Source organism: Macaca thibetana, chromosome 14 (genome assembly GCF_024542745.1).
Source record: "Macaca thibetana thibetana isolate TM-01 chromosome 14, ASM2454274v1, whole genome shotgun sequence".
NCBI lineage: Eukaryota > Metazoa > Chordata > Mammalia > Primates > Cercopithecidae > Macaca > Macaca thibetana.
Genome location: NC_065591.1, coordinates 59,077,009 through 59,097,947, shown reverse-complemented (window position 1 = coordinate 59,097,947; position 20,939 = coordinate 59,077,009). Strand labels below are relative to the sequence as shown.

Sequence of the window (20,939 nt, the reverse complement as noted above, 5' to 3'; positions counted from 1 at the left end):
GCCCGCGCTGCCCAAGAGCACCAGGGGCGGGGCGGGGCCGGCGTCGGGCTGCGGGCGCGGCCGGACGGGAGTTCCCCGGAGAAGGAGCCTGCAGCCCGAGTCCCGGTGAGTGCGAGAGGACCCGCGCCCCCTGCCCACGACTAGGGGTCCTGCCAACCTGTCACCCCTCACTTCTCCTGAGTTCCAAGTAAGGAACGGAGCCAACCCTGGGGAGGACCCCCAGTCCCCTCCCCCAGCATATACGGATCCTGAACCTCCCCACTTCCCCCAACTCTATTCGCGGATAGGGTCTAGTTGCCTACTCTCGGACATCCGTTCAGGAGACACTACCTCTTAGGAGACACTACCTGCCTCCCCTGACCCCCCTTTACCTCGCGCCTAGAGGACACAGCCGGGCATCATCCCGCAGCCACAAACTCCTTCACAGACCCCCAATAGCCGGGGACGCAGCTCAGGCCCCTTACCCCCAACACAAACACTTCTCTCCTGTGGAGGATAAAGCTTGGGATTCATCCTCCTTCCCTGGATCACCCCACAGTCCTCAGGCTACCCTAATCCAGGGGACTCGGCGCCGGGACGCTGCTATGGACGACATTTTCACTCAGTGCCGGGAGGGCAACGCAGTCGCCGTTCGCCTGTGGCTGGACAACACGGAGAACGATCTCAACCAGGGGTGAGCTGAAGCGGTTGGTGGATGAGAGGAAGGCTAGATATCTCTTGGCTACGTGGAGTGGAGTGCTCATGTCTGGTGGGGGCGGCTGCCTTTGCTAGCCAGTGTAATGAGTGCTAAGCACAGCCTGTGGGGGGCAGAGGGTCTTCACAGAGGACGCAGTTTGAGCTGAATCCTGACTGCTGAATGAGAGTTTCACAGGCAGAGGCTGCAGAGAGCTTTCCAGCCTCAGTAAACTGCATGGGCAAAGACTAGGAGGCAAGGCACAGAGCAGAGAGAACAGGAAATTGTCTGGAGTTCCATATAGCTGGAGGATAGATGATCTCTGTGGGTCGGAGCATTGGGTACAAGAGGAGAAGAACAGGACATAAGACTGTAGAGGTCTGCAAGGATCAGCCAGATCATGCAAGCATATTTAGGCTATAAGAAGGTCTTTATTTTAAAAGCAAGGTTTTAAAGCTGTGTAGTGACATAATGAGATTGTCCATTTTTCAGTATCATCTTGGATGCTTTGTGAAGAGCAGGTGGAAAGGAGGCAGTTGCCTAGTTCATCGTAGAAGTAATGATGTCTTGGACTAGAATTAGGGTGAGTGAAAAAGAGAAGTGATCAAATTCCAGAAGTCTTTAGGACAAAGAATTGTGGAACTTGGTGGGGAGTGAGTAAGGGCAAAGATGAGGACCAGGGTTCTGGCTTGGGAACTTGGATAGATGGTGGCTGTTTTTACTGAGATGGAGAAAACTGGAGGATGAGGCATTCTATTTTGGACGTGTTAAAGTTAAGGTGACAATGCAGCAAGGTAGAAATGTTGAGTGTGTTGTTGGTTACGCAGATTTGCAATTCAGGAGAGGAATCTGACTTGGAGATACAGATTTGAGAGCTATCAGCATATAGATGATACTTGAAGCCATGGGTGTGAAGGAGAATGTCTCAGGAGAGTGGAAGGCAAGAGGTCAGGAGACAGGAAGCCTGCACGACTGAAAAGGAGCAGCTGTAAGTTGAAAAAGAAATAGGAAAATGTGTCAGTAAAGCTTAGAGAATGTTTTAATGAAGGGGAGGTGGTCAACAGCAGTTCAGGCTACTGAGAGATCAAAGAACATTAATATTTTAAAGTAGCCATTGAATTTACAATTGGGATTTTTTTTTTAGGTTCAGGGGTACATGTGCAGGTTTGTTATATGGATAAACTTGTGTCATGGAGATTTGTTGTACAGATCATTTCATCACCCAGGTATTAAGCCATAGTACCTATTAGTTGTTTTTCCTGATCCTCTCCCTCTTCCTATCCACCCCACTCTCGTAGGCCCCAGCGTCTGTTGTTCCCCTCAATGTGCAGTTAGGATGTATTTGATGATCTGTGAGTATTGTTTCAGAATAATGGGTGAAGAAATCAGACTACACTGGGTTCCTTCATTTAAGAGACTATGATGAACACCTTCTGTGCTGGGTGCTAGAGTCCAGAATCTGACATAATCTCTGCTCTCAAGACAGCAGATTTGTGGCAGATTGAAAAGTAGACCAGTTGCGGTGGCTCATGCCTGTAATCCCAGCACTTTGGGAGGCCGAGGCGGGTGGATCACAAGGTCAGGAGTTCGAGACCAGCCTGACCAACATATTGAAACCCTGTCTCTACTAAAAATACAAAAATTAGCTAGGTGTGGTGGTGTGCGCCTGTAATCCCAGCTACTTGGGAGGCTAAGCCAGGAGAATCGCTTGAACCTGGAAGCAGAGGCTGCAGTGAGCCAAGATCGTGCCACTGCACTCCAGCCTGGGCCACAGAGCAAGACTGTCTCAAAAAAGAAAAAAAAAAAAGAAAAGTTGAGAGGTAAGCAAATAGTGAAAGGGAATGTAGACCAGTTCTACAAGGTTGGCTGAGATAGGAAGGCAAGAAGAGCAGTAATGATGGTGACTCAGGGTGGCAGATTCAAATTCTTTATTTTTTAAGATTGGTAGAGTTTAGTTTTTAGGTTTGACAAGTCAGGATCACCTGTCATCTTAGTCTAGACTTCACTGGTTCCCATTAGGTTCTACACTATTTATCTTTAATACTTTGCAAAGTCATTTGTTCCATTTTTCACATAATTCTCAAAGGGTACCCTGATAAAGACAGTAAGCACTGTTACTATTTTGTTGGTGAGGAAATACAGGCTTAGGCAGTTGTCCAGTTGACCTAGCATCTAGGAAGACTCTAGGAAGATGTTGCCAGAAGGAAAAGGGGTGGCATTAATGAAACTGGATGGTTGTGGTGCTGGTTTGAGGGGTAAAGTATGGGGGCCTAAGTTGGCTGTATGCTGGATATGAAGAAGGGGTTAATTCCTAGCAGGATTCCTTGTGATAAAAGTCCAGGCCCTGAGGTGGCAGGCAGCTTGATAGTGAACAGAACCCTTGTGCCCATACTTTTGCCCCCAGAGTTTGGCCTGCCCAGTACTGGAAGCTGATAAGTCAGGGCACAAATTAAAGGTCTAGGAGGCAAGACCAGCTGATAAACAGTGGGTGTAATGCTTCCTGGGGATATCCCACCTCTAGGGAAAGCTTTTGGCTATTTCTGTGTTAGCAGATGCCAGCAAGTTGTGGAGGAAAATGATTAAGTAAAAGGCCACACCCCCAACCCCTTCAGCTGTAGGGGCATCTGGATGGCCAGACCCCTGATCAGCTCCAGGCCTTGCCTAGAGTCGCACACAGGAAGTGACCACAGCACTAAGGCATCCGGAGGCTGCTGGCCCAGACCACGGACCGCCCCCTGCTCCACCCCTTGAATCTGCAGCCCCGAACTAGAGGGAATTTCCTTTTATGGCCCCAGGCTGTCAGGCAGGCTCAGCTCCAAACCAATTGTTTTGTTTTGTTTGTATACTTATTTTACTTTATAAAATACATATCTCTTGGAAAAGAAAAAAATAAGGTATCGTTTTCATCCCAAAACAGCCATTCTCATTTTCTTCTGTTTTCTGTGCACAGGATTGCTAAGTAGGGGAATCCTGCTTTGCATGGTGGTTTGTTATCTACCTCATCAGTAGTCAAAAGGATTTCTCCTTTTCAATATAAACCCTTCCAAAACATCATTTAAATTCCATTCCATTTTTAGATGTTAGTTTCAGTACCAGAGGCAAATAGTAAGTTTGTTCCCTCTCTTATAAGTTGTGGCCTGCTTTGTCCAAGACACCCTTCTTCCCCACTAACATGCACCGAACAGCTGCTGTCAATCCATTCCCTCACAAAACTTAAAATCTAACAGACAAGACAGTCCACTAACAGATTTTTACAATCCAGTGCGACAAGTGCTGAAGTAGGGGGATATATAAGATGTGGTGGAAAACAGAAAGAACCAATAGATGTTGCAGAAGGGGTGCAGGAGAAACCAGGGGAAGAGTGCTACCACCTAATGAAATGAGATGTGGGATATGGTGAAGATAACAAAATTTTTTATAGAGGTCGTTGAGGTATGTAGGTGGTCGGTTTGGTTTGAAGCTCAGGGGAAGGTCCAAAATGGACAGTTTTGGGAGTTGCTGGCATGAATGAGAATCAAAGTCCTAGAGAGGTAAGCCTTCCCAGAGAGTATGTAATTATCAGTTTTTCAGGAATCAAAACCTTTGCCCCATCCCACCTCCAGCTCAATGACCATTGCCCCTTCCTCAAAGGGACGATCATGGCTTCTCCCCCTTGCACTGGGCCTGCCGAGAGGGCCGCTCTGCTGTGGTTGAGATGTTGATCATGCGGGGGGCACGGATCAATGTAATGAACCGTGGGGATGACACCCCCCTGCATCTGGCAGCCAGTCATGGACACCGTGATATTGTACAGAAGGTACGTACAAACCCTTTCATCATCCACATCACATACATGCCATGAGGGTCAGTCACAGGCACTGTAACATACAGCAGAAAGTATGTGTACTCTTCCCCCTTTTCCCGTGCCCTGACACCAGTATCTCATTTGAGGCTGACTGTACCTTCTGCCTCTTTTTGTCTGGCCATGGGGTCCAGCTATTGCAGTACAAGGCAGACATCAATGCAGTGAATGAACATGGGAATGTGCCCCTGCACTATGCCTGTTTTTGGGGACAAGACCAAGTGGCAGAGGTGAGTACTCAGCCCTCAAGTCCTGAGATGGGTAGGAAGTAAAGTCAGCCTGGGTGGGAGATTTTGGAACCCTCAACCCATTCTGTCAGTACTACTGTGTGACACTCACAGGATTAAGTACTACATTTGTGCATTCATGGTTGGTTCATTGACTGCCAGTGAGGCAGCAGTGGCTCTCATCATAATGGCCTTTTCATTCCAGGACCTGGTGGCAAATGGGGCCCTTGTCAGCATCTGTAACAAGTATGGAGAGATGCCTGTGGACAAAGCCAAGGCACCCCTGAGAGAGCTTCTCCGAGGTCCATCTCCCCACCCCCTAGCTTGTCTCTTGTCCCTTCCCACCTGTCTTCTTCCTCTGTACCACAGCTCACGTTGGTTTTCTTCCCTAGAGCGGGCAGAGAAGATGGGCCAGAATCTCAACCGTATTCCATACAAGGACACATTCTGGAAGGGGACCACCCGCACTCGGCCCCGTGAGTCACCACTGTGGGAAGAAGGGTTGTAAAAGGAGATAATCCTGGCCTCTTAGGGCTGGGTTAGGGTGAAGCTGGGTACCTGACCTGCCCACACTCTTAGGAAATGGAACCCTGAACAAACACTCTGGCATTGACTTCAAACAGCTTAACTTCCTGACGAAGCTCAACGAGAATCACTCTGGAGAGGTGACCCCTGCCCTTCTTGCCCTTCCCTCACTAAACCCCCGTAAATTACCTGCTTTGTACCTGGTTTAAGTTTTTCCTCCAGTTAGAGGGCAAGGAAGTGGTAGCAACAGTAAAAGCCTCCTAACCTCTACCTATTCTTCAGCTATGGAAGGGCCGCTGGCAGGGCAATGACATTGTCGTGAAGGTGCTGAAGGTTCGAGACTGGAGTACAAGGAAGAGCAGGGACTTCAATGAAGAGTGTCCCCGGCTCAGGTAGTGCAAGGCGTAACCTGGAAGCTGCTAGTTCCAGGGAATCCTGAATAGCACTGAAAGAGATCTTTTATACTCTGTCTCAACCACTCCCTCCCTCTTCCAGGATTTTCTCGCATCCAAATGTGCTCCCAGTGCTAGGTGCCTGTCAGTCTCCACCTGCTCCTCATCCTACTCTCATCACACACTGGATGCCATATGGATCCCTCTACAATGTACTACATGAAGGCACCAGTGAGTAGAGATGTTGAATTTTCTTGGGGAGGAAATGGGAGAGAGGGTGCATGAGCCTCTCTGAACTATTTGAACTTTTGCTTCCTCTCAGATTTCGTCGTAGACCAGAGCCAGGCTGTGAAGTTTGCTTTGGACATGGCAAGGGGCATGGCCTTCCTACACACACTAGAGCCCCTCATCCCACGACATGCGCTCAATAGCCGTAGTGTAATGGTGAGGCCACAAGCTCACTCCTGGCCCAGGCCCCAAAAGTCCTTTGCCTATCTATGACTTACCTCCTTCTGTTTTCTCTTCCTCAGATTGATGAGGACATGACTGCCCGAATTAGCATGGCTGATGTCAAGTTCTCTTTCCAATGTCCTGGTCGCATGTATGCACCTGCCTGGGTAGCCCCTGAAGGTGGGTGAAGTCATCATGTTGGGAGGTGAAAAAGGATCACCTCAGAAGTAGTGGAAGGGGGCAGAGACAGGAAAGGCCAGGGGGCCAGAACAGACAAGCCCTATCCCTCTAGCTCTGCAGAAGAAGCCTGAAGACACAAACAGACGCTCAGCAGACATGTGGAGTTTTGCAGTGCTTCTGTGGGAACTGGTGACACGGGAGGTACCCTTTGCTGATCTTTCCAATATGGAGATTGGAATGAAGGTGAGAGCAGAACAGCATACATTTGTGTTGGGGGAGTGGTTGGTTATGGTGAAAATAACTGTAGTGGGCCTGGGCTCCTCCCATATTTGTTCGGATATACAGTTATCCTGTCCCAGGGGCCAGTGGCTTCTCTCTACATGACAGACTCAAATTGTGAGGCTCAGTTTTTTCTTGTATTCACAGGTGGCATTGGAAGGCCTTCGGCCTACCATCCCACCAGGTATTTCCCCTCATGTGTGTAAGCTCATGAAGATCTGCATGAACGAAGACCCTGCAAAGCGACCTAAATTTGACATGATTGTGCCTATCCTGGAGAAGATGCAGGACAAGTAGGACCGGAAGGTCCTTGCCTGAACTCCAGAGGTGTCAGGACATGGTTGGGGGAATGCACCTCCCCAAAGCAGCAGACCTCTGTTTGCCTCCCCTGCCTCCAGTCATGGTACTACCCCAGCCATGGGGTCCATCCCCTTCCCCCATCCCTACCACTGTGGCCCCAAAAGGGGCGGGCTCAGAGCTTTGTCACTTGCCACATGGTGTCTCCCAACATGGGAGGGATCAGCCCCGCCTGTCACAATAAAGTTTATTATGAAAACAGGCTGGTGTGGGGACATGGGGACAGACAAGTACATTTAGGTTGGGTGGCTCAGGTGAAGTAGTGCGGCTTCTTCACATTGATGCCATACTCGCTGAGGGCAGGGGTCAAGTCCTCCATGGTTAAAGTATACTTGCGGTCCTGAGGGAAGAGGGAAGAGCACCAACTGAGCACAGGAATCCCACACTTCAATCCCAGATGGGTGACCCTGAGTAAGTTTTACACCTCCCCTAGGATTCAGTTTCCCCAAAGGGGTGGCAGGATAAGCTTCCACTGTTGTGGAAGGTAATTGGTGATTCAATGAGCCTCCCCTCACACCTTGCTCTTGCTCCGGGAGCTGCCGGAGGCTGTGCCCTTCATTTTGCAGTGCTGTAGGGCATCATTGGCAATATCTGAGATGAATTTCTGGGCAGCTAGGGAGATGAGCCGAATTCTAGAGAGAAAAAACTTAGATGAGAAGGAGATGGACAACACACTGCACAAGCACCCAAAACTAACCTGCCCTGGGTTTACTCACATGCGTGGGTCTGAGGCCTCAAAGCCAGCACGGTTCAGGTAGTAACCAGTCACTGCATCTGGGATCTAAGAAATCAATTAAGAGAACTGTCAGCAGAGTGGGATGAGGGTGAGGGAAATGTCGGATAGACCTGGTTATCAGGAAGCTCACGATTTGGGTGAGCAGAGGGCAAAAACAAGAGCGACTACGGAAGCAAACATCAGAGGGTGCTGAAAAGCACGGAGATGTGGCTGAAAGTTGTGACAGCAGGCTAGGTGGCCTTGTTCGGGCGGAAGCCCACCGTAGGCGTGTAATCCTCCAGCTGCATCAAGAAGTCCACCAACGGCGTGCTGGACACCACCGGCTTCACGTCTCCGTTGGCCGCGCTCGGCAGTACGTAAATCCCGTTAGACATGGCCCCTTCTGGGGGCGCCGCGCCACCCGCCGACACCGGAGCTGGAGGAGAACCAGCAAAATGAGACACAGAGGTGGGAGGCGCAGGGCCCCAGCGAGGTCTGTCTATACCCGCTGCCCTCACCCGCCGCTGGGCCCAGTCCCAGACGCTTCCCTCACCCTCACCCGTCAGGCCCTCACCCGCCCCACGCCGCTCAGCTGGCTCCCCGGCCCGCGCCGCCAAGGGTCCCGTGCCCCCAGCAGCTGCTCCAGCCCCAGGCCCCCCTGCTGTCCCCGCGGGGCTGGCCTTGTTCTCCGCAGCGGTGCTGGCGGGCAGCGCTGCGGGAGCCGAGACCGGGGGCGCCGGGCCCGGGGCCGAGGCGGCGGAAGCCGGCGCCGCCTCGGGGTCCGCGCCTGAGCCGCTGCAGCTCATCGGGCCGGTGGGAGAGGCGGCGAACAGAGCCGCTTCCGCTTCCGCTCGCGCCGCGCACACCCCGGGGTGACGTCACGCGCCCTCCACTCGCCCCGCCTGTCACTGTTAGTGCTCTCCAGCCCGCTCCCCGCCTCCTCCGGTAGTGGGTCTGCGGGTTAGAGGAAATAGGCTGAAGGGCGGAGACCAAGCCTTGGCGAACTGCGCTGCCGTCGCCATTCCGCCCTAGCCTCTGCGGTGCTCGGTGGCGATTCCGTCGAGACTAGAAGCAGCGTGCGTCCGGGACTCTTCCGCCGCTCTGGGACACCTCATTCTGTCTGACGCTCAAGACCTTGCTTCGAGGTTTATGGGCCCTACATCCCTCGACTACGGATTGCCTGCCTGTCTGCATCCTTTCAAGTTCCCTTATTCAGCCTTGTAAGGATTCATAGTGGATTTGGAAAGCCCCCCGCCCTTCTCCACCAACTGCCCCGAGAGGTGGGGGCAGCAGTGGGGCGGCCCACAGTGCTGCTGTAGGAGGAGGAGGGGTTTCAGCCTAAGTCGACAACGTATGCAAAAATCACAACGAGTGAAAGGCGTGAGATTTTCAATGTAGCAGATATTTAATTCTTATTTGCCAACTCCTGAGCTAGGACCTGGGAATACAAAGTTAAATAGAACACGATTCTAGTCCTTTAGGCACCAACGGTCTTGGAAAGGAAGCCAGACAAGTAAAGTGGCTATTTCAATACTATGTGGTCGTTACAATACTAGAGGTAGACACAGGGGTCGCAGTGCAAGGGAGGAAGGGCATTAACATCTGCCACCTACTTCCAGGTGCCAAGTACTCTTATCAACATTATTCCACTTTATTCCCTGGTGATTATGAAAGGCAGGTAATATTCCCACTTAACAGACGAGGAAACAGCCTCAGGGAGATAAACTTGCTTGACCCAGTCTCTCTCCCAGTCCATATCAGAACCAAGATTCAAACAGGTTTTGTTTAGAAAATCTAGGATTTTTCAGCCATAGCAAAATGAAGTAGCCTCAGGGAATCAAAACATTCACGAGAGAAGGTGACTTCTGAGCTGAATCTTGTAAGAATTCTGGAAATTAACCAGGCAGTTTGTATCAGGGGTGGTATTAAGGGGACAGAACAGCTTGAGCAAGAGTGAGAGTTCCTTGGGGTTTGGGGAGGGAGGAGGAAAAATGATTTGTTACTTAGGAACAAATAGCAAGGAAGGTTTGTGAGCTATGATTGGGGGAAGAAAATAAAAAGCCTGAACTCTATCCAGTAATCCTTGAAGGGTTTTCATCCAAGTGGCCTGATGGGATTTGCATTTTACTCTGGAAGATGATTTGGGGATTGGCTGGAAGTAAGGACGCTGTACTTTTCAAGAGAATGTAGCCCTAAACTAATGTAGTAGCAGTGGGGATATAAGTGGATAAGTTCTAGATATACTTGGGAAATATCACTGGAAGGACTTGTGGACTGATAAAGATATTTAAGAGGTACGAGGTGCAGTCATTAGGACTTGTTGATTGAGGACTTGTTGATTGAAGATGCGGTGGAAAGATGACACAGATTCTGGCTTGGTTGGAAAAAGCATAGCATTATTTACCAAGAAGAAACCAGAGATGGAATTGTTTGGGTTTGGGAAGGTGGAAGATGAAATGTTGAATATCACACATCTTACATTTGAGGTATCAATCACTATTGGATAGAAAGTCTTATTTAGTGAGATGGTAATGGTTGTAGATGTCAGTGATTTGTTCCAGGGGACAATGAGTAAACTGAGAAGAGCAAAAACCTACAAATGGAGCAATGAAGGTCAGCATTCCATGAAGTAGCAGAAGCTGATGAGGGAGGAAGACAAGAGTGGTCAGAGAAGTTAAGCCATGGAAGCTAAGTAAGGAGAGGGAGTGGGCAACTATGATGGAAAGGCCATAAAGCAAAGATTGAGAAGTATGCACTGCAGGCCATTGTTTCTGGATGTCAGGGTAGGAAAGGGTAAAAGGTGAGAGTAGAGGTCTCCTTGCAGTGAATTGGGCAGTGAATATGAAGTGAAATAGTGCAGAGTCTGTACACAACCCTTTGGAAAAGCCTGATTGAAAAGAGAAAGATGAGATGCAGAGGGAGATGCATTCAAAAAAATGCCAGTTATAGCATCTTATTGAGGAATCTAAGGCAGGAGTAGGGAGACCTGAGTATAATGGAGCATGGTAGGGTTGGGAGTCAAGTCAAGCTCACAGCATTTCAGGGTTAGGCAGATAAGCTGTCTGCAGCAGTCAATAGTTGAGGGTTCAGCAGGGCTTCCAATAGGGCAGAATAAGGGACTGAACTGCCAGCTTCAGGGCAGGGGACAAGCCATCTCTCCTGATAGGAAAATGTCAGGGGTTGAGTAGAGTCTTCAGCAAAGCTGGGAAGTTGGGTGTTCCCCAGCCTGTTACAGGATCCCAGCCAGGGCCAGAGCAGAAACCCTGGCCCTCCACCTCTTCATCCAGACAGGATGCATGGCAGCCATGGGTTACCTAGGGAGGAGGCTGGCATCAGATCTGGGCCTGCTAGTACCAATACTTAAAGAGTATACCTCCTCATCCTGTATTCATATTTCAGAGGCTGTTCCATACCACCCCAACTGCCCCCAAGTCCCCCTTAGTACTCCCCATAGTTGTATGAAAATGTCCACACCCTTCCCTTCCACACTCACATCAAAGAGTCCTGCCCCATGCTGCTGGTAGAGCCTTGGGTTGAGAAAGCCAAGAGGGGGGTGGCCACTGAGGATTCTGTGCTCATTGATCAAGGATAGGAGCCCCCCAAACACTGGAGTAGAGGCCTGCAAGAGTGAAGGTGCAAGTAAAGGTCAGGGGTTCAGAGTGACTGGACTTTTTGACGGTGATGGTTTAAAGTATCAGACATCTCTAAGGAGTCAGGGGTTCTGGATGCAAGGTACTCAAGGTGTTAGGGGGTAAGGGTAGTTCCTGAGTGAGAGTTTGGAGATGGGCTGATTCTCACCGAGGTTCCGGACACCCATGGAATGGGCACTCTGTTGCTGACCACCCAGTAGCCATCAGAAAGTGCAGCCACATCTGGATAGGCACGGCCACTGGCATTGAAGTAACTGGATGGTGGAAGGTGGGGGCTAGAGCTCAGGAACTTGGCTACAGCTTCCTCCTGAAAGGCATTTTTGAGTGAGTATTGGCATGTGGCCTGCCCAGCAGTCAGCTGAACTGAGGATCCCCCATCCTCACTCTTACCCTGCATCTATGCACATAAACACATGTACCTGGTATGAAGGCCGTGGGAACACATTGCTGAAGCCACCACCACTGATATAGTCAACAATTTCATTTGTGATGAGGAAAGGTTCCTGGAAGGATGTGCCTCCCACTGTGGTGACATAGGGGCTGAGGGGAGAAGACAGCATTCAGATAGTAGGGGACCCAAGGGGACCTCCAAGATATGTGGGGAGGGGTGAGTATAGCCCAGATCTTGCTGGAGGAACTAGACTCTATGGGGAAGCATCTACATAGGATTGACTAAGAGATTTTGAGCCTTCAAGGCATGGTCCGAGGTGACTGTGCACACGTTTCTCTACAGAACATCCACCAAATCTTCCACTAAAATGCCTGGGGACTGAAGAAAAGGAACAATGGGAGCTGTATCCCACACAAGAGATTTGGGGCCTGGGACCTACAGGAAGAAGAGACAGGAGTGCAGCAACCAGGGCAGGCAAAGCTTAAGGCTGAACCACAGGAGCACATGGTGGGGTCAAGACAAAGGTTCTACATCATGAGATCACAAGTGAAAGGTGGTGGTTATACTTGAGTGGTAGGCTAGAGTACTTACCTGGAGGCAGGGAAGGTAGGGCGGAACTGGTGTCTTCCAGAGACAGACCAACACCCGGCCCCACTGTCACCTAAGAGAGACCAAGTGTAGCACTCATATTAATTGGTCAGGGCTTAGTATGTGGGTTCAGATGTCAGAGAGGAAATTTATGTGTCAGCTGTTACTGCAGGAGGTCAGAGTGTAGAGGTTAGGTCAGTGGTCCCTGTTGGAAGGTCTAAGTTCAGATTATGAGTCAGAGACCAGGCTCAGGGGTCACTGTGGGGTCAAAGCTCCCAGGTTGCAGGGGTGGAAGCGTTGTCTAAGTTTAGGGTAGGAGGTCACCTGAGGCGAAGAGCAGGGTGAGACCCCGAGCAGCAGCCTTCATGAGCTCCGTGTTGACCCGCTGGATGTAGGCACTGCTGAGGGAGTCCTCCTCATCTCCATAGCTCACAGTATGCACATGTGGCAGGGCTGACTCGTTACTGAGCAGCATGAGCCACTGCAGGAAGGGCTCCTGTCCCTCATGCCGGCCTGGATTATTATTTTTGTTTGAGGGATGGGCACAAAGATAGTCATTGGGGGTTGTCAGGATCTCTCTCCAGCTTACAGCATTCCCTTGAGGGGGCAGGGATCAATACCCATCTCCCACCCTCTTCCCCACCGTCCAGTCCTCTTGGCAGTACCAGGGCTACTGTAGACCCAGGTGGAGATGTTGGCGCCAGCACTCATCAGGTACTGCACATCTAGACTGGCCTCAATCCCGGCCCGGCCCCGGCCCTGTTGTCCAACCACACGGGTTACTGATGCCTGATGTGCAAAGTTGCCACCGAAGAGGCGCATGAACTGAGCCAGGTCTGAGTCATGGAAATACTGCTCCAGGAACTATGGAGGGAGTCAGAGCAGAGGTCGTGGGTCTGAGGGTGAGTCCCAGTGTGGCAAGGCACTGAGGACCCTGGGGCTCTTTGCTTGGCTCACCTGGGCACAGGCTTGGCTGTTATTGCTGGTGCCAGAGCCCACGTCTTGTGAGGTCAAGTTATATCGCTTACGGATCACAGAGGGGGTCACCCCCAAATGCAGGCCTACAGTCCCTGTCACCTGCGGCTCAGGACGTTGCCTCAGGGATGATGTTGGGGGAAAACGGTGCAGTCCCCCCACTGTAGGGAGAAGTCAGGCTTGAGGAGATCTTATAGACTGTAATGCCCACCTTACTACTCACCCTACCCTCAGTCTCCAAAGGCATCTAAACTTCCCCAGCCCCTGGATCTGTCTGCCCCAACCCTCATTCACCCCATAGGTGTTACCAAAGTCCACATGGGGGGCCAAGGCCTGTGGAAGCTGGTAGGGACGTGGGGACCTTACAACATGGGTCTCTGTAGGTCCTCCCACATAGTGATGAAACTCAGCCCCAGGGAGTAGCAGCTCTGCTTGCCTGGAGGTCAGAAAACAGAGGTCAGAAAGCTCAAAACAGAACAGAAGAAGCTGCCTCTGAGCATCCCTGGGCAGTCAGTCACTGTCTCCCCATGCATCAGCTCCCACCCACAAGCCCCAGCAAGCTCTCAACTCCCTCCCATCCATCTCACTGAGGGGATGACTGGTGCCCTCCATGGAGAAATCATTTCCTCTCACCGGATGCTCAGCCAGCAAGTCAGAAAGTCCTGTGTGATCACAGAATGGCACTTCTGGGCTCCGGCTGCCAAGAGCCATTTTTGCACCGTGTGGAGGGTCAGTGGGGATGGCCTCACCAGATCAGCCACATTCTCTAGGGTCAAGTATTTTCCTGCAGGGATTCAGAAGCGGCACTTGCCCTCATTCATTGCTTTCCCAAACTCCCCGTTTTGGACCTCGACTATGAGACATCAGGACTTCCCAAAGCCTGGATCAGGGTAAAGGAGGGTTGTGCGTGCAGGTGTAGGTTGTACTTGGGGAGCAGAAGAAGAAAAGGCTGGAGAGACTTGAAATGCCATGGCCAAGAATATGGATTTACCCTAAAGGCCAGTAAGTTGCACATGTCACACCACAGCATGTATTGCCATGATCATGAAAATCAATGAGATTAATACATATAAATTTTCCATTTTAATCTTAAGCTTATGTCCAGTAAATGTTTTCACATCTCTTGGCACTAGTTATCCAGTTTAGCTCAAATTTGCATACTTGTTGATTTTAAGCTTAACACGATGGTGAGTCACTGTTTCCTGCCATGCATACTAGTGTCACACTGCCCTGTCCCCAGCCTCTGCAGTTCACATGTGCACACTCCCCCTGCTGTGAAGGGCTTTAACCAGGAGAAGGAACCAATCCATTCTGACTGTTGGAGAGACTTTTGAAGCAGAGTGGGGGAGTACAGTGAGGGGTGGGGTGGAGGGAGGAGACTGCAGATCAGCTGGGGAGCTGGGCAGTAGTCCAGGAGTGGGAATAAATGAGTTGGTAGTAACAAAGGACAGCAAGAAGTAAACTAATCCAAAGGCTCTTTGGGAGTTAGAACTGGCAGCCTTAGTATGTGAACAGAAGAAATTAGAATGGATTCAAGGGTAGGGGAAGGAACTTAAGTTGTACTAGATGCTATTTTCCCGTTTGCCTGGTAGCTAGTAAGTAGCAGAGTCAGAATTTGAGTTCATGTTTGATCATAAAGCCTATATGCTGAACCACATCCCCTTTTAGGTTTCTATCCTGAGGAACACAAGTGTCTTGTCAGGCCCTGACATGATCACCATCCCATGCCCAACCCAGCCCTGTGTCCCTCCACTGCATCCCACATCCTGTCCTCAGTCCCAAAAGGCACCGTATTGAGGAGAGTTGGGATCCGACACAGCCTGCACCAGCTCCGAGAGTCTTTCCAGGTTCTGCTGTCTCAAGGCAAAGGTGAGACTCAGCTCTTCCTCAGGGTCCGCACGGCCCAAGGACACCCAGCCTGGGGGCAGCCTGTAGGGTCAGGGGTCAGGGACATGGCTTTGGTTAGGGTAGAGATGAAAAATATTGGTCATGGAAGGTTCCAGATTAGGAGCTGAGACCTTGGGTAGGATCCTAGGAGCAGATACAGATCACATGAGGTGAATGACAGGGGACTGAGCCTAGGAACCTAGAGATGAAACTATGGAGTGTGTACTAGGAGCTGGCATGGGGGTGAGAGAAGCTAGGACCAGGACAGTGAGAGGCAGAACAGGGTATGGGGAAGGGGGTGGTCTGTGCTAAGTCAACTCACGTTCTCCGCTGGTCGGGCTCCGGGCTGTAACTGCATTTGCCAGAGAGGATGAGGGCAAAGAGCCCTAGGAGGCTGTAAGGGCAGCAGGTGGGTTTCAGTGGGAGCTACATTGTCCTTGTGTTCCCACCCTCCCAATGTGTGCTCCCCGCAACGTGATCCCTTTCTCCCCAGCCCTCTCAATTTCTCACCAGGCTTGGAGTCCCATTCTGCCCTTCCGCAGATCTGCTGTCATGTGACAGATCACATGAACCCTATAGTCCACCACCACTAACCCTCTGCCTAGTAACTAGTGACGGTGCTGGCTCCTCCCTTGCGTGGGTGGTCCTGAATGCTAGGCAAGGGTGGTGCCGCCACTCGGATTCTCCCCTCTGGCCAGTCAAGCGCTGAGTAAGCCCAGTGCTCCCCACCTGCAGCCTGAGCTTGGTCCCCTGGGAATCACCACAAGTGAGTAGGCTCTAGAGACCCACAGACCGGGGTTCTTCCTAGCTATATGATATCAGCAAAATAACCTCTCAGAGCCTAGGTTTCTGCATTTACAATATGGAGACTTACATAAAAGTGATCTGCCTTGAAAATATTGCAGTGAAAAAATTTTTTCCTCCTTTATCCTCTATGTCTCCATATTATCAATTTTGTGTTCATTTTAGGACTACATTTATGAACAGAGTAGAGCTTTTGCAAGATCAGGATCCTTTTATTCAAATCCGTTTCCAGTTTTAAGTAGCTTCCCAGGAGATCTAAAATCAGCTGGGGTCCTGTTTATTACGGGTCCCAAGGTTTTCAAGGAAATCAACTTTGTTCCAAGAGCCACGGAGGAATCTTGCATCTTGTTTAGTGGGCTCAGGTGGCTAAAATGGAAACAGACCTTTGCTTCTTTCTAATGGTAACTCAAAGCCCACAAGGTCTGAGTTTACTGCTTCGAATTGGGGTCATTACAAGAAGATTTTCAATGAGAGTTAAAACCCTGAGGATTCAGTTCCCTTCCAGTCTTCCTAAGTATTTTTTTCCCCAAAAAATCCATATGGAAGATGGTGTCAGCAGTGTCATTTTAACTTCTAAAACCATTAATCCTATACTCATGTAAAATCCCTTGTTCTGACCTCAATACTTTTTAGATAGATCCCTCTACTCTTGCTGTTGTCCTACAGGCCACTGACATCCATTAACCTATAGATCATATTCCCACGCTGAAGATTACGGCACTTCACTTTTCTCTCCATCCCAATTCCTGCGATCATTTGACCTAGATGATCAAATTATCTAGGTAAAAGACCCATTCAACACCCTAACCTTCCATTTCTTCATCTCATTAAACCCAAGGAGCATTACCTTCACTTCACTGAAGCAAACCAGTCCCATGGCTACACTTGGGCTTGCTATCTCTCAAAACTGCTCTACCTTTGAAATTATAATTATAGAATCCTTTCTTAGACTATAACCTTCTGTTTTTTCAAGCTATTGTTTTTCCTCACTCCTATTAATCTGACTTCCTCCTGTCCATTGATCCCTCCAGTTTCCCACTAAGCTTGGATCCTAGAGCTGTATTTACTAGCATCATGCTCAGAAACATTTCTCTTTGACCACTTTTTTTTTTTTTTTTCTAATTTCCTCAGTCCCATGAATTTCTCAAATATTGGCCAATCGCCTTTCCCTCACAGCCTGGCTCCCCCAAAGAATGGTCTACACCAGTGGTTCCCAAATCCCTTTGTATGACTGTGAAAGTTTACACTGAGATGAAGCAAGACAGCCACCTGCAGAAAGCCTGACATGACAAAGGCTCAACAAATTGAGCTATTATTACAATGTGGATATTTAGTGGCCCCAAGAAAAACAAATAAACCCCTTGACTGCTCTTGTACCCACCCCGACTTATTTTAAAAAAAGAATTTTGGGCCTAGAGCTGGTCATCCCCAAGATCCCCTTTCACACCCAACTGATCCCTCTCAAGGCCCTGCTGGCCTCTTGCCCATATTAGAAGGAAAAGATTAGCTGCAGAGAGATGTGATCATCAGCCTCAGGCTAGGCTCCTGAGCTCCCAGTGCCATCCCCACCCCACCACCCCTCTGTGCCTCCTGAGGTATCCACAATACTCTGCCAGGTGTCTTCCAGTCATCCCTATAGAACAAAGCTGGAGACTGGATACAAATTGCAGTTTATTAAGGCTCCAGAGTGAGAATTGGCACTTGGTTCTGGGCAGGGGCAGGGGCAGGGGCGTCAGTGGAACCCAAAGGAGCTGGGTCCAAACATGTTGGAGGGACCTCCTCCATCCCCCTACCCCCAATAAATAAAGTCTCAGCTCCATCTCAGGGTGCTGGTGCAGGGCAGGGAGCCCTCACTGAGAACCCAGGGCTGCTACCTCCTTCATATTTCTCCCCACATTGGATCTGGTCACAGGTCAGTGACCAACAGGACTTCTATGGTCCTAGTGCTCTGAGGGGGCTGGGGAGTTCAGGGTGGAGAGCTGGGGCCTGGTGGTGGCCTCCCCGTAGCCAGTCATAGTACGAGGCTGCCCAGGGCAGGCTCAGAGTGGGACCTGCATTGGGGACACTATGCGCATCCCAGGTCGGGGCCCAGCCTGGGCCACAGCTAGATGTGCAGCTCCGTGTCATCAGGTGGCTCCAGGCCAGACTCTGTGCTGAGTGCTGAGGCTGAGGGACCCTGGGCCACCCCAAATGGTGAGACAACGGGTGAGCGAGCAGCCAGAGGAGACAGAGAGGGTGAGAAGCTGGGGGACATGGCAGCTGAGGACAGGGAGCCTTCATGGCTGATGGGCGAGCGGTGCGGAGCTGGTGGGAAGATAGCCCGGGCTGCAGCTGTGTTTGCTGGCTTGGGGGGCACAGACTTGGCTCCTGGGTGGGCCACGGCAGTGATGAGGGGTGGTGGGTCGATACGGGGAGCTGGGGGACATGGCCGAGCTTCATCCTTGAGCCGAGCGATCTCTGTGAAGACACTGGCCAGTGGTTGGAACTGAGGGCACCAGCTCAGCAGGTAGTCCCAGTTATAGCTGCCACGGAGCTCCTCCTCGCCGGCCACAATGGCTGTCAGTGCACCTGCCACACATGGCTTGCCATCTGCTGGGAAGCCATAGTCCCCAGTGGGTGCAGGGCTCAGGCCACAGCCCCCCAGGAAGGCTGTGGCAGTGGCTGGGGGCCCCTCCTCTCGATAGAGAGTGGCTCCTGCACCTGGCAGCAGCAGCCCTGCCTTTCGGCCCTTATACCAGGTGTCAGGGGCAGGTGGCTCACAGGATGTGTCACTCAGTCCATCTGCATCCTGCTGGATGCCTGAGTCAGGGCCACGGGCAGCCAGAGAGGAGGCCACACTGGCCACACGGGGGAACTCATTGATCATGCGGATCTCATCATCCTCTGCAGCCTCTGCTGAGCCTCGGCCACTTGAATGTGAAGGGTCCAAGGAGCCACCACGGGGGTAGGGTCCTCCAGCTCCTGGCCCACCATAGCTGGGAAGAGTCTGGTGATAGAGGTGCTCAGAGGGTGGTGGACTAGGTGGCTCCCGGCCCACTTTCTGCAGTGAGCCACTGGCTAGGGGTGCTGCCTGTGACATTGGGCCAGGGGCTGCCTCAGCCTTGCGGCCACGGGCCCGAACAAGTCCTAGGACAAGGGCTGCCAGTGCAAGCACCACCACAACTCCCAAGGAGGCTGCTACAGCCCCTACTAATAGCAGGTTGAGGTCAGGTGCCAGGCCCAGTGCGGTGTGGGTGATATCCACGGTCACAGGCACTGTGGCACTCCGGGAACCAGGCAGAGGCCCCCGTGCTATCACCTCCAGCCTCAGCTCCCGTGGTGCTTCCCGCCGGGTCCGGCCCCCACCCCCAGTGGTGGCTGTTCCACTGCCTGGTGCTCGACTGTCCACCCGCAGGTACAGGGCACCTGTAGTCTGGTTAATACCAAAATAGGGTGAAGAGGTGGCAAGGGAATACAGAACCAGGCCATCAGCACCCCCATCCTCGTCTGTGGCCTGCACATGACCCAAGCTGTGGCCACGCCGGGCACCTTCGGGCACTTGGAAATGGAAAGCTGGTGCCAGAAATACCGGGTCATACTCATCCTCTCCAGTCACCAGCACCGACACAGTGACAGAGGCTGAGAGATTCCCAGCATCGGCAGCACCCACCAGCAGCCGGAAGCTTTCTGTGTGCTCGTAGTCAAAGGCCACTCGTGCACGCAACTCCCCTGTTGAGCTGTTCAGTGCAAATGCCTCACGGCCCTCAGGCCCTGGCCCAGCCTCCAACAGGCTGTAACGAAGCTTCCCAAAAGCCCCAGCATCCCCGTCGATTGCATGCAGAGTGGTCACGAGAGTGCCTGGAGGCTGATTCTCGGCCAGGCTGGTGCTGAGTAAGTTCAGTGGGAAGGCTGGGCCATGATCATTCACATCCTGGACCTCAATTGTCACTGGTGCCAAAGCAAAGTGTGCACCAGCAGGGTCAGCAGCCTGTACTACAAGCTGATGTCGAGCCTGGGTCTCACAGTCCAGGGCATGGGCCAGTCGCAAGGTGCCTGAGCTCTCATCCAGTTCAAAGAGCCCTGATGGGTCGCCTGAGCTGACAGTGAAACGCACGAGGCCGTGAGGGCCAGGGTCAGCGTCAGAGGCCTCTACATGCAGCAGCTCAGCTCCAACAGGTGTGTCCTCAGGTACTGCCACACGGTAGGATGCTCGGGTAAAGACAGGTGGGTTGTCATTGACATCTAGTACAGTGACAGTGACTGGCACGACTGAACTTTGGGGTGGCTGCCCACGGTCAGCTGCAGCCACTGTTAGATTGTACTGTGTCAGGCTTTCAAAGTCTAGAGGTTCAAGCAACACCAGGCAGCCCAGTGCCTGGGGGCCTGGTCCAGCACCTTCCCCAGCCTCAGCCAGCCTGGGTTCCAGCTGGAAGACTCGGCCCCAGTTGCCACTGATGATGCTGTACTCCACAGCGGCATGGGTGCGGCTTCCATCAGCATCTGTAGCCTCCAGGGTGAGCAGAGTGGAGCCAGGGGGTAGGTCCTCAGTCACAGCCACACGGTAGTGTGGCAATGTGAAGCTCGGGGCATGGTCGTTCTGGTCCTGCAGTTGTACATGCACTGTGGCTCGTGCTGCCCGGCCTGGAGTCCCGTGGTCTCGTGCTTCCAGCACCACATCCACTGCTCCTGACCCGTCATGGCCCAAGGCCACTGTTCCCACTATTGTGAACAGGGTCCCTGAGATGAGAATGGAAGGGAAAGAAACATACTCAACAAAGGCTGTGAGTGAACAGAAGAGTGACCCTTCAGGATCTAGGAAATGGTTTTGAAAGTCAGACTCAGGGAATGGCCTATCTGCTGGGAGACAAGGGGATGGCCTCAAGGCTTCACAGCTTAGGGAACAGCTTCTAGACATGCACTCAACAAGGGGCTTACAATGAAGACAGAGGGGAGGAAATGTCCTCCCTGGGCCAGACATCTAGGAGTTACAGAGTTTGAGTAACAAATTCAAGGAATGAGGTCAGAT

At 51.6% G+C, this 20,939-nt stretch overlaps 4 protein-coding genes across 9 annotated transcripts in view; 1 reads left to right on the top strand and 3 right to left on the bottom strand.

Annotated features, from left to right (window-relative positions):
• The window catches only part of LOC126935030 (tripartite motif-containing protein 3), a 172,194-nt gene extending 156,460 nt beyond the window's left edge, over nucleotides 1-15,734 (bottom strand). Inside the window, exons 1-13 of one of the 2 annotated variants that reach the window (XM_050756116.1) lie at nucleotides 15,641-15,732; nucleotides 15,453-15,524; nucleotides 15,033-15,172; nucleotides 13,877-14,027; nucleotides 13,552-13,679; nucleotides 13,226-13,404; nucleotides 12,934-13,132; nucleotides 12,593-12,781; nucleotides 12,272-12,341; nucleotides 11,709-11,829; nucleotides 11,438-11,596; nucleotides 11,133-11,258; nucleotides 9,033-10,953 (exon numbers count right to left, since the gene is read on the bottom strand). In XM_050756116.1, coding sequence (XP_050612073.1) covers nucleotides 10,813-10,953; nucleotides 11,133-11,258; nucleotides 11,438-11,596; nucleotides 11,709-11,829; nucleotides 12,272-12,341; nucleotides 12,593-12,781; nucleotides 12,934-13,132; nucleotides 13,226-13,404; nucleotides 13,552-13,679; nucleotides 13,877-14,027; nucleotides 15,033-15,172; nucleotides 15,453-15,524; nucleotides 15,641-15,684 — 1,719 coding nt within the window. In that variant the 5' untranslated portion in view covers nucleotides 15,685-15,732 and the 3' untranslated portion in view covers nucleotides 9,033-10,812. Of the gene's footprint in view, nucleotides 1-9,032; nucleotides 10,954-11,132; nucleotides 11,259-11,437; nucleotides 11,597-11,708; nucleotides 11,830-12,271; nucleotides 12,342-12,592; nucleotides 12,782-12,933; nucleotides 13,133-13,225; nucleotides 13,405-13,551; nucleotides 13,680-13,876; nucleotides 14,028-15,032; nucleotides 15,173-15,452; nucleotides 15,525-15,640 lie in introns of those variants that run through there. The other variant, XM_050756113.1, reaches the window with a different exon arrangement.
• ILK (integrin linked kinase) lies at nucleotides 10-7,125 on the top strand. Of its 5 annotated transcripts, none has more exons than XM_050756225.1 (13): nucleotides 16-105; nucleotides 539-673; nucleotides 4,304-4,469; nucleotides 4,649-4,744; nucleotides 4,947-5,043; nucleotides 5,134-5,217; nucleotides 5,321-5,406; nucleotides 5,549-5,658; nucleotides 5,762-5,889; nucleotides 5,981-6,102; nucleotides 6,189-6,288; nucleotides 6,401-6,531; nucleotides 6,715-7,125. In XM_050756225.1, the coding sequence occupies exons 2-13, from the start codon at nucleotides 585-587 to the stop codon at nucleotides 6,862-6,864; spliced, it is 1,359 nt and encodes a 452-aa protein (XP_050612182.1). In that variant the 5' UTR covers nucleotides 16-105; nucleotides 539-584; the 3' UTR covers nucleotides 6,865-7,125. The 5 variants fall into 5 exon arrangements, with proteins under 5 accessions (XP_050612186.1, XP_050612182.1, XP_050612187.1 ...); XM_050756226.1 differs by lacking the exon at nucleotides 16-105 and adding an exon at nucleotides 1,818-1,899 and having other exon boundaries at nucleotides 581-673; XM_050756229.1 differs by having other exon boundaries at nucleotides 10-105; nucleotides 4,947-5,217.
• TAF10 (TATA-box binding protein associated factor 10) overlaps nucleotides 7,095-20,939 on the bottom strand; it is a 143,139-nt gene continuing 129,294 nt past the window's right edge. Inside the window, exons 2-6 of the mRNA XM_050756452.1 lie at nucleotides 8,214-8,494; nucleotides 7,921-8,075; nucleotides 7,641-7,705; nucleotides 7,442-7,556; nucleotides 7,095-7,264 (exon numbers count right to left, since the gene is read on the bottom strand). Of these exons, the coding sequence (XP_050612409.1) occupies nucleotides 7,175-7,264; nucleotides 7,442-7,556; nucleotides 7,641-7,705; nucleotides 7,921-8,075; nucleotides 8,214-8,445 (657 nt within the window). The 5' untranslated portion in view covers nucleotides 8,446-8,494 and the 3' untranslated portion in view covers nucleotides 7,095-7,174. The remainder of the gene's footprint in view (nucleotides 7,265-7,441; nucleotides 7,557-7,640; nucleotides 7,706-7,920; nucleotides 8,076-8,213; nucleotides 8,495-20,939) is intronic.
• DCHS1 (dachsous cadherin-related 1) overlaps nucleotides 17,588-20,939 on the bottom strand; it is a 33,703-nt gene continuing 30,351 nt past the window's right edge. Inside the window, exon 21 of the mRNA XM_050756031.1 lies at nucleotides 17,588-20,650. Coding sequence (XP_050611988.1) covers nucleotides 18,039-20,650 — 2,612 coding nt within the window. The 3' untranslated portion in view covers nucleotides 17,588-18,038. The remainder of the gene's footprint in view (nucleotides 20,651-20,939) is intronic.

What these genes read in the sequence shown, in the direction of transcription:
- ILK (XM_050756229.1), top strand. Translation starts at nt 585, where the DNA reads ATGGACGACATTTTCACTCAGTGCCGGGAGGGCAACGCAGTCGCCGTT. An exon ending in GACCACCCGCACTCGGCCCC is followed by an intron (nt 5,218 to 5,320) that starts GTGAGTCACCAC and finishes CCACACTCTTAG; the next exon opens with GAAATGGAACCCTGAACAAA. An exon ending in ACGAGAATCACTCTGGAGAG is followed by an intron (nt 5,407 to 5,548) that starts GTGACCCCTGCC and finishes CCTATTCTTCAG; the next exon opens with CTATGGAAGGGCCGCTGGCA.